The sequence below is a fragment of the Salmo trutta genome, chromosome 3 (assembly GCF_901001165.1).
Source record: "Salmo trutta chromosome 3, fSalTru1.1, whole genome shotgun sequence".
In the NCBI taxonomy this organism is placed as follows: domain Eukaryota; kingdom Metazoa; phylum Chordata; class Actinopteri; order Salmoniformes; family Salmonidae; genus Salmo; species Salmo trutta.
Genome location: NC_042959.1, coordinates 56,395,883 through 56,407,294, shown reverse-complemented (window position 1 = coordinate 56,407,294; position 11,412 = coordinate 56,395,883). Strand labels below are relative to the sequence as shown.

General features: G+C 42.6%; 1 protein-coding gene across 1 annotated transcript; it reads left to right on the top strand.

Annotated features, from left to right (window-relative positions):
- The first annotated feature begins 189 nt into the window (after positions 1–189).
- Positions 190–9,011, top strand: LOC115165625 (tetratricopeptide repeat protein 24-like). Its single transcript, XM_029718863.1, is given in 9 exon segments — positions 190–201; positions 1,095–1,388; positions 3,863–4,068; positions 4,138–4,346; positions 4,349–4,378; positions 5,170–5,298; positions 5,530–5,651; positions 5,786–5,878; positions 7,818–9,011. Coding segments are annotated over 9 exon segments (1,098 nt in total). The 3' UTR covers positions 7,821–9,011.
- The last annotated feature ends 2,401 nt before the right edge of the window (positions 9,012–11,412 follow it).

The following is an 11,412-nucleotide window of genomic DNA, read 5'->3' as shown; positions in this document are numbered from 1 at the left end:
AAAACGTGTGATATAGACTAACTAGGGTTTACGGCTGTACGGATAATTGACCAATGTCAAGCTAACTAACTAATTTCAACGGCTCTGTCTTGGACGGCTGTTCTTCTTGAATTGTGAGTGAAATAGCTAACTAAACTAGCTACGTTAGCCATGTTACCAAGACTCGAGAACCTAATGCGTTAATTAGTCATGTGGTTTCAAGTAAGTAAGTTAAACAACTGTCCATGCTACTTCTCAAAAATGTTTATTTGAATGCGATAATTCTGGCTATATATGCCTAAAAGAAATGCCTTTCAGTGAGCTCATAATAGACTTGGTTAAACATTTTATTTGAAAAGGACATGCACTGAGTGAGTCCTCATGTTGTTTGCCACATAGCAAGTTTTCACTATCACCAAAGGAGGGCAGTTCTGTCAGTGTCATGACCTGAGTGAGTGTGACAATCTGACCTTCATAATTATTTCGCTCTCCTCTTTCCATCAGTTTCCTCATAATGCTATACTGTAGCCACCCCCTGGCGAAACCAACATGGCATCTGATAGCTACCCATCACATGAGGGCAGGAAACATAAGAGTGACGGGGTGTAAAGAGCAAAGACAAAGAGGCTGATGTCCTGAAGGTCCAGGTGGACATTGAGAAGCTCACAGCCTCTGGCCACATTGCCCTAAAGCAAGGGACTGTGAAGAAGCCCTCAGCCTCATCAAAAAGGCCTTCAAAGCTTCCATAGAGGTGACATTACTTAGGCTACTTCCTTGTTGTCCCTTTTGAGACATTTTGTCCTGCACCTCACCCATATAATATAGGGCTTGCTAAAACTGTGAGAGGGAGAACTGAGCACCTGATTTTATTGTTTGGAAAATGTCCAGGCAACAAAAACTTGTCTGGTTCCAAGTCCAAATGAATTACAGTATTTACACAATCTTTATTGTCTCCAAATAGTACTTGGTTTTCACAATGACATACATCTGACAACCACAATATTTAGACATACTGTATGGAAGAAAGTGAAATATGCTGCATAATAGTTACTGGTACTTATGTTAGCTTTTATAATGTTTAAGTATTCTCTCTTACCATACTCTATCACCCACAGCTAAAGGAGACCAGGGTCCAGCGGGCATGTGCCTTTAACCTGGGAGCTGCCTACGTGGAGGCGGGTAAAGCCCTGAAGGGGCTGGACTTCCTGAAGTGGGCCCAGCCAGGAGAGAGGGACGAGCAGATAGCAGACCTCCAGTTCAACCTGGCCGTAGCCCATGAGACCCTGGGGAACCACAGCCAAGTGGCTGGTCACTGCCTCCAGGCAGCCCAGCTGTACCACTCCCAGGGGGATGGGGCCAGTGAGGGGGAGACATGCATTAAAATGTCCCACTGTCACCTGCTCCTAAAGGTCAGTCAGCTCAAGGTGTATGTTTTTTATGGTCCAGCTCGAGAATCAGATTACCCTGCCAAAAATATCAACCCCTAACCATTAGAGGAGAACTGTAAAACAGCAGTAAACTGTACTTATCTTCCTCACCTTAAGCCATTCCAAAATTTAGGTGGAATACTCCCCTAAAGAGATTTAACACCAATCCAATACATTCCGAGAAAATCCCAAGCTGTGCTTTTTTATAATGAGGTATTACCACCAGGAGATTTGCCTTCATGCACATTAAGATTGTGCTGAGTCAGAATTTAGAAGCCCACCCATATCTTCTGCAAAGATAATAAGATGCTTATGCATTCCTTGCTGAGCGGCCTTTCAGGTTATGTCGATATAGGACTCGTTTTACTGTGGATATAGATACTTTTGTACGTGTTTCCTCCGGCATCTTCACAAGGTCCTTTGCTGTTGTTCTGGGATTGATTTGCACTTTTCGCACCAAAGTACGTTCATCTCTAGGAGACAGAATGTGTCTCCTTCCTCAGCGGTATGACGGCTGCGTGGTCCCATAGTGTTTATACTTGCGTACTACTGTTTGTACAGATGAACGTGGTACCTTTAGGCGTTTGGAAATTGCTCCCAAGGATGAACCAGACTTGTGAAGGTCTCAAAAAAAAATTTATTGGCTGATTTCTTTTGATTTTACCATGATGTCAAGCAAAGAGGCACTGAGTTTGAAGGTAGGCCTTGAAATACATCCACGGTACACCTCCAATTGACTCAAATGATGTAAATGAGCATATCAGAAGCTTTTAAAGCCATGACATATTTTTCTGGAATTTTCCAAGCTGTTTAAAGGCACAGTCAACTTAGTGTATGTAAACCTCTGACCACCTGGAATTGTGATACAGTGAAATAATCTGTCTGTAAACAATTGTTGGAAAAATTACTTGTTTCATGCACAAAGTAGATGTCCTAACCGACTTGCCAAAACTATAGTTTGTTAACAAGAAATTTGTGGAGTGGTTGAAAAATTAGTTTTAATGACTCCAACCTAAGTGTATGTAAACTTCCGACTTCAACTGTATATGCATCAGTCCCTGGTTCAAATGTTTAAGATTTGAGTGCATCAGTCAGCGGGACCCCAAACCGATCCAAATGTAACATGCATATGTCCGAAAATCAATTCAAACGTTACAAATCGCCTGTTCACAATTTTGTTGTTGCTCAAATTACTTTATTTCCGACTCCCCGAAAATGCCTCTCATCTTTTGTGACATCTGTGTCCTCTCCTTTAGTGTCAAACTAAGCATACAATTGTGTTGACAGTCATTGATCTACAAGTCATTTTGCATGCCGAACAACGCCAAGCACAATCAGTAGTCAAACTGCGAGCAGCTTCGCTCGCTGGCCAATGCGAGGCGTGCCTATTTCTGATCTGGCACATCTGCGCTTCACCTTCAGCGTTCAGATGTTTGAAAATGTCTTGTGCAATATTAGGCTTTATCACTTGAGTGACAACCAATGTAATTTGCGAGGTTATTTTTATCAAATGCGCTGTTGAAAATGGTGTTTTACCATAATAAAGTAGCCTAAGCTACCGTGGGACACACGGCTCTCATCTGGCGATACATGCTGATCAGGGCTTACATTGGATTTTATTTTGATTGTTCAGGTTCACCATCTGCAATAGTTTTGGTAGTTTGCTTGAAACAATGAGTATATACGGTCATTTTTAGATATACAAGGTAAAGTTGATCATTTCATAATGAGGACAGCAATCACTTTTGCTACCTGCACTGCATGGTCGAAGCGGGAGAGGAAGAGGAGCTCACTCGAGTCCAAAAGGTCCAACTTCCAAAAGATCTAGACCATTCCATTCTGTGACGGGGGTGAAATCCAAAGTTGTGCTTTATATTCATTGGCTATGTCATAGCAAATTTTTTACAAATAAATATTGATACATTACTAGCTAACACTTTTTTAATATGCAAAAATGACGACTGAATTAGTGGGTGATGGGGATTTCAGATCAAAAGCAAGGTAGATACCCAGTTTCCCTTATGGCTCAGCCCAGGTGCCTACATACAACATAGACATATACAGTACATCATTTACACACACACACACACACACACACAGAGAAGCCCAGCTCATAAGCTCCATCAGCAGCATATTTTAATTTAGAATGGAAAAGGAATGTGTTTATGCAACAGATGTTAGTGCATTGCATCGAACTGAATTGCATTGATTCGTTCCTATAAACAAACCGAATCGCACAGATCGTTTCAAACTTATCGTTCCTGTATGGTATTGTAGCCCATGTATCTATATGTATTGAATTGTCTTGAAAGGTAAAGATGCACATCCCTCATTTTTAAGAGCTTCTGCAATGTCTGACTGACTCATTTGAGATGTGTAGCAGCCAGGTCTATATACTGACAGCTCACTGACTGTCCTACATAGAGCTGGTTCTGATTCAAGCTGTGTGTTTTCAGGACTGGACCCAGGCAGCTCAGAGCTTCCAGAGGGCTGGGGAGAGCTACAGGATGGCAGGCAAGCTGGACTCATCCGCCACGGCCTTCAAAGAGGCAGGGAGTCACATGCTCCAATCAGATGACTTCACCATGGATGATATCATCACTGTTGCTCAGCTCGAGGCAATCAGTGAGCACAACATCAAAGACCCACAGTTGCTCGGTAGGTAAACTGTCAGATTAACTGAATTGAGGAAAAAACAAATGAGTAACAGCAAATTGTTGACTGACAACAGTCACAGTTTTGTGACTTTATCCCTCAGCCTTTCAGGTAAGGTGTACAACGACCTGGGCCTGAGTTTCTCCCAGCTGAAGTTGTTCCAGGAGACAGCCGGGTGCTATGAGCGGGCCCTGCCCCTGGTCAGCACCAGGCCCAGCAGGCTGGCCGTGGTCCTACAGAACCTGGGAGCTGTTCACAACACACTGAGCCAGTACCGGCAGGCCCGGACTACCACCGCCAGGCAGCCAGCCTGCATGGTGAGCTTATTACATCAATTACGCTGGAAAGTATAGTTATACTGTATTTTCTGCACAGTTCAGTGCTGTTATGTACTGCATGTAATAATGATATGCCATTTAGCATGCGCTATTCTCCAAAGTACTCTGCGTGCATATGCCATTTAGCATGCGCTATTCTCCAAAGTACTCTGCGTGCATATTTTTTTGTATGAGTGGCGCAAGCACTCTACCAACTGAGCCAAAGAGGATCATGTGTGTGTGAGGAACATGTCACCTGAGGCGTGTAAAGGAGTAATTGTTTAGGCAGAGGGGCAGACCATTCCTCAAACATTTCATTATACCCTGATTAATCCTTTACAGTATCTAGGTGTGTCCAGTGCTCTTCATGCCTCTGATCTGTCTCTGTGAGCAGCTCTCACATTAGCAAGAGAGGTGTGTGTGTGCGTGCGTGCGCGCACGCGCAGGGGTGTGTGTGGCTGAGATTCCACTGAGGCAATCCCATTGGGACTTACAGAGTGCTTACCACAGCATCACTGAGTGACTCACCCACTGGTATGTCTTGTGCGTATGTGCTTGTGACGATTCTAAGACGTATTTTTTTCATCAGCCCACATGCTGTTGGGGATGTGAACGTGACATAGCTACTTGTGCTTTTTTTAAGTGGGTGAAAAAGTGATGACGCTGTAAAGATTGTCTCTTGTTCCCTGTAGTAACCCCTCTCCCTTTGTAATCTATCTTTCTCTCAAACTCTTTGTCTCTCTCTGATACCCTTCCCCCTTTCTCCCCATCATTCTGTGTGTCTGCGTCAGGGTCTTTGGGCAGTCGTCATGCTCATGGCCGCTGCTTCAGTAACTTGGCCTTTGCCATCAGTCGGCTGAGGGAGCATGAGGAGGCAGCAGAGCACTACCTCCAAGCCCTGCAGGCCTTCAAAGACACTGGTACAAAATCAAGTCCAACTTTATTCTTTATAAGAATAATAATAATAATAAGCACATTTTTCATGTTGAAGTGTGTTCTAAATGTTTAAACAGACTATTAATGACTCTTTACATCCATTGACCCCTTTTGACACTAAGTCTCACCCTCATTCGCTCTCTATCTTGTTTACTCAACTTTCTCAATATCTCTTTATATTTATCTTTCTTCTTCCTCCTTATCTATCTATCTAGATGACTATAAGGGCCAATGGCAGGCTTGTGAGGGTTTAGGGGAAGCTCGCTTTAAGTTGAGAGACCTGGAGAGAGCCACCCTCTACTACAAACAATCTCTGGGTTTACTGTCAAAGTGCAAGGTAAAGAGGTCACTACTACAAATACACCAACCCATACAATTGATCCCCGATAGAATATACTTTTTCAGTTATATATGGTTGCTCAGACCTTATCAGACCATATAACGTTGGTTAACTGCCGTCTTCATTTCCAGGACTCGTCCAGCTCGGTCCAGGAGCGTCTGGTCAACAAGCTGAGTGAGGCCCTGCAACACAGGCTGTCACTGATCACCCCTGGAAAACCCCAGGTAGGTACTGTCTGGACACCACACTCCTGACCATCATACTCAGTTGCAGGAAAACAAAATGATTTGTTTATCTATCAGCCAGTATCTAGCTAATATACCAACACTGTAACCAGATAATATACAGTGGCTTGCGAAAGTATTCACCCCCCTTGGCATTTTTCCTATTTTGTTGCCTTACAACCTGGAATTACAATTGATTTTTGGGAGTTTTATCATTTGATTTACCCAACATGCCTACCACTTTGAAGATACAAAATATTTTTTATTGTGAACAAACAAGAAATAAGACAAAAAAACTGAACTTGAGAGTGCATAACTATTCACTCTCAAGTCAATACTTTGTAGAGCCACCTTTTGCAGCAATTACAGCTGCAAGTCTCTTGGGGTATGTCTCTATATACTTCGCACATCTAGCCACTGGGATTTTTGCCCATTCTTCAAGGCAAAACTGCTCCAGCTCCTTCAAGTTGGATGGGTTCCACTGGTGTACAGCAATCTTTAAGTCATACCACAGATTCTCAATTGGATTGAGGTCTGGGCTTTGACTAGGCCATTCCAAGACATTTAAATGTTTCCCCTTAAACCACTCAAGTGTTGCTTTAGCAGTATGCTTAGGGTCGTTGTCCTGGTGGAAGGTGAACCTCTGTCACAGTCTCAAATCTCTGGAAGACTGAAACAGGTTTCCCTCAAGAATATCCCAGTATTTAGCGCCATCCATCATTCCTTCAATTCTGTCCAGTTTCCCAGTCCCTGCCGATGAAAAACATCCCCACAGCATGATGCCACCACCATCATGCTTCACTGTGGGGATGGTGTTTTCGGGGTGATGAGAGGTGTTGAGTTTGCGCCAGACATAGCGTTTTCCTTGATGGCCAAAAATATAAATTTTAGTCTCATCTGACCAGAGTACCTTCTTCCATATGTTTGGGGAGTCTCCCACATGCCCTTTGGCGAACACCAAACATGTTTGCTTATTTTTTTCTTTAAGCAATGGCTTTTTTCTGGCCACTCTTCTGTAACTCACAGCTCTGTGGAGTGTATGGCTTAAAGTGGTTCTATGGACAGATACTACAATTTCTGCTGTGGAGCTTTGCAGCTCCTTCAGGGTTATCTTTGGTCTCTTTGTTGCCTCTCAGATTAATGCCCTCCTTGCCTGGTCCATGAGTTTTGGTGGGCGGCCCTCTCTTGGCAGGTTTGTTGTGGTGCCATATTCTTTCCATTTGTTAATAATGGATCTAATGGTACTCCGTGGGATGTTCAAAGTTTCGGATATTTTTTTGTAACCTATCCTGATCTGTACTTTTCCACAACTTTGTCCCTGACCTGTTTGGAGAGCTTCTTGGTCTTCATAGTTCCGCTTGCTTTGTGGTGCCCCTTGCTTAGTGGTGTTGCAGACTCTGGGGCCTTTCAATACAAGTGTGTGTGTGTGTGTATATATACTGAGATCATGTGACAGATCATGTGACACTTAGATTGCACACAGGTGGACTTTATTTAACTAATTATGTGACTTCTGAAGATAATTGGTTGCACCAGATCTTATTTAGGGGCTTCATAGGAAAGGGGTTTGAATACATATGCACGCACCAATTTTTTGAAACAAGTGCTTTTTTTGACTTCACCAATTTGGACTATTTTGTGTATGTCAATTACATGAAATCCAAATAAAAATCTATTTAAATTACAGGTTGTAATGCAACAAAATAGGAAAAACGACAAGGGGGATGAATACTTTTGCAAGGCACTGTATTAACCATCTTCTGGTCTGTTGGTGGGAACTATAATGTAGTGTGTGTGTGTGTGTGTGTGTGTGTGTGTTGACTGTGAAAAATATGTTTCCATTTCAAGCCACTTTCAACTCTCTTGTAGAACTTGTAAGTGTACTCATGCGTTTATACAGTTTCATCTCCAGTGTACTGACTGGGCTGTTGTTCCCTAGTGAGTGGAGCTGGCTCTGCAGAGGTGTCTGCCGGAGAGCAGGGGAAGGAGGAGGAAGCCCCGGGGCCAGATGGAGAACAGGCACACACAGTGACGATGGGAGAAGCAGGTGACTCCCAGTCACCGGTGACAAGAGCCCGTCTTCTCAGTGAAAGATATCTGACTGTGCTGCCAGGGGCAAACAGGCAATGCATTTAACACACACACACACACACACACTGTAAACATCATCGTACATGCTCACACAGTGCACATTATCACTCATTTACTGTACACATTAGCACACATATACAGATGCACCATTATACACACATGTGCATACGCCCAATAACACCCATCCAGACAACTCATAAAGAAACCCAGGGTAATTTTACTTGTTGTGATTGACTTTGATTCTTTATTAGCACACTGGAAAATCAAACGCTTTTTCATTTCGTGCCACCAGACTCTGGCCTCTTAAATTGTTTATTTTTGCAGAATGTCTTTAAGGTATAAACACCTATTGGGTTTTCTTAAATTACACTGAAGAAGATGAGCTCTGTGAGTGTCTGCTCTGCAGAGAAGAATTGAATAATATGGAAATGGTGAGTTATTAGCCAGCCACAGATGTATCATAAGAGCACCAGCAGAGAAAACAAAACCGCATACATAATTCATGTACATGGCGATGACCTTGGCCTCCACTGATGATTCACTACCATCCCCCTGTAAACACACACACACTCATTTCTGCATAGCTGCACTGTTTGTTATTCTCCCGTTCCCAGAGTAACCATATATCATATATGCCTTTAACTTGGCATTCCGGTGTGTGTGTGGCCAATGTTACACTGCTGCTTGTCATTTTAAATTATTCTTGAAAAGTTATTTTTGAGATGTTCATGTTTGAGCGTGCCTCTTCCTCTCACCTCCAGGAACCTGAATAATACATATGAGCAGCCCGACCTCCATTACCAGGACCCATCAAACCACCCTTACCCTGAAACATGCGTCACTCATGATGTAGGCTCAAGTTTACTTTGCCCAACTGGTCAATTAAAATCCCGCCTTTTGTTGACAAAGTGCTGTCGTAACTTCTGACTCTTCGGATTCTGACTCAATCGAATCTCACCTAATATCTAATGATCTTCGAATAACTGGTTAATAAACTGGTTCGATTTAAATGGGTAATAAAACGTGGTCGGACAATTTTCAATCTGAAAGCGAGTGAACATTATTTTTTTACTTTTCACAAATTAGCAGGGCTCTGCACAGACCTTTCAGGGGTCAGGTGGTCAACATGAAAAAAGGGCACCCCCTCCTCCCCCCTTGATTATTTTATTTTTTACTTTCATAATTGTTAACCATCTAGAAATTCAGAACATAGCCTACTAAATGCCTCTAGCATTTATTTTTTATTTTTTAGCATATGCCTATTTATTTCTGCAACAACACACTAACTCATCACAAATTGAAAGCAAGCTAGTTACAGTGCCTCCTAAAGACATGATTGACATTGGGAAAATAGGGTAGGCTATCAGCTGATCGTTAATTGATATAAATCTGCTAGTTGGCTAGCTCGATTATGTTTGTTACTGATTTGGGATTTATCTTCAATGCTGTTAAATAATAACTGAATACAGTGAGGGGAAAAATGTATTTGATCCCCTGCTGATTTTGTACGTTTGCCCACTGACAAAGAAATGATCAGTCTATAATTTTAATGGTAGGTTTATTTGAACAGTGAGAGACAAAATAACAACAACAAAATCCAGGAAAACGCATGTCAAAAATGTTATAAATTGATTTGCATTTTAATGAGGGAAATAAGTATTTGACCCCTCTGCAAAACATGACTTAGTACTTGGTGGCAAAACCTTTGTTGGCAATCAGGTCAGACGTTTCTTGTAGTTGGCCACCAGGCTTGCACACATCTCAGGAGGGATTTTGTCCCACTCCTCTTTGCAGATCTTCTTTTCGAGGCTGACGTTTGGCATCTCGAACCTTCAGCTCCCTCCACAGATTTTCTATGGGATTAAGGTCTGGAGACTGGCTAGGCCACCCCAGGACCTTAATGTGCTTCTTCTTGAGCCACTCCTTTGTTGCCTTGGCCGCGTGTTTTGGGTCATTGTCATGATAGAATACCCATCCACGACCCATGTTCAATGCCCTGGCTGAGGGAAGGAGGTACTCACCCAAGATTTGACGGTACACGGCCCCGTCCATCGTCCCTTTGATGCGGTGAAGTTGTCCTGTCCCCTTAGCAGAAAAACACCCCCAAAGCATAATGTTTCCACCTCCATGTTTGACGGTGGGGATGGTGTTCTTGGGGTCATAGGCAGCATTCCTCCTCCTCCAAACACGGCGAGTTGAGTTGATGTCAAAGAGCTCCATTTTGGTCTCATCTGACCACAACACTTTCACCCAGTTGTCCTCTGAATCATTCAGATGTTCATTGGCAAACTTCAGACGGGCATGTATATGTGCTTTCTTGAGCAGGGGGACCTTGCGGGCGCTGCAGGATTTCAGTCCTTCACGGCGTAGTGTGTTACCAATTGTTTTCTTGGTGACTATGGTCCCAGCTGCCTTGAGATCATTGACAAGATCCTCCTGTGTAGTTCTGGGCTGATTCCTCACCGTTCTCATGATCATTGCAACTCCACAAGGTGAGATCTTGCATGGAGCCCCAGGCCGAGGGAGATTGACAGTTCTTTTGTGTTTCTTCCATTTGCGAATAATTGCACCAACTGTTGTCACCTTCTCACCAAGCTACTTGGCGATGGTCTTGTAGCCCATTCCAGCCTTGTGTAGGTCTAAAATATTATCCCTGACGTCCTTGGAGAGCTCTTTGGTCTTGGCCATGGTGGAGAGTTTGGAATCTGATTGATTGACTGCTTCTGTGGACAGATGTCTTTTATACAGGTAACAAACAAGAGTGTGCTCCTAATCTCAGCTCGTTACCTGTATAAAAGACACCTGGGAGCCAGAAATCTTTCTGATTGAGATGGGGTCAAATACTTATTTCCCTCATTAAAATGCAAATCAATTTATAACATTTTTGACATGTGTTTTTCTGGATTTGTTTGTTGTTCTGTCTCTCACTGTTCAAATAAACCTACCATTAAAATTATAGACTGGTCATTTCTTTGTCAGTGGGCAAATGTAAAAAATCAGCAGGGGATCAAATACTTTTTTCCCCTCGCTGTATTAGGGTATATTATGAAATCTTCTAACTCATGATATGGGGCTTGTGTGGACACTTTAGTATATAAAAGTTTGTCTTACTTACTTTGAAGAACTACTAAAATGTTGATTTGGCAGACTGCATAGGCAGCAGCTCTATAGAGATGAGATGATTACTTGGAATGAAATAATAAAGTAATCAAATAAAACCTATTTTATTAAAGTGAAGTAATGTGAATACATTGGTTAATAAGTGATAAGCAGTAATGGGCATCACTAACATGTTTACTTTTAATTGTTTTATTCTGTGTTGCTACAACATTCGACCCACATAATGCATAGTGCATTTAATGTATAAAAAATCAACTGAAATCGAAACTGACCCTACCTCAAACAACCCTAATCGCTCAGCACTAATCTCCATACAGGGGGTG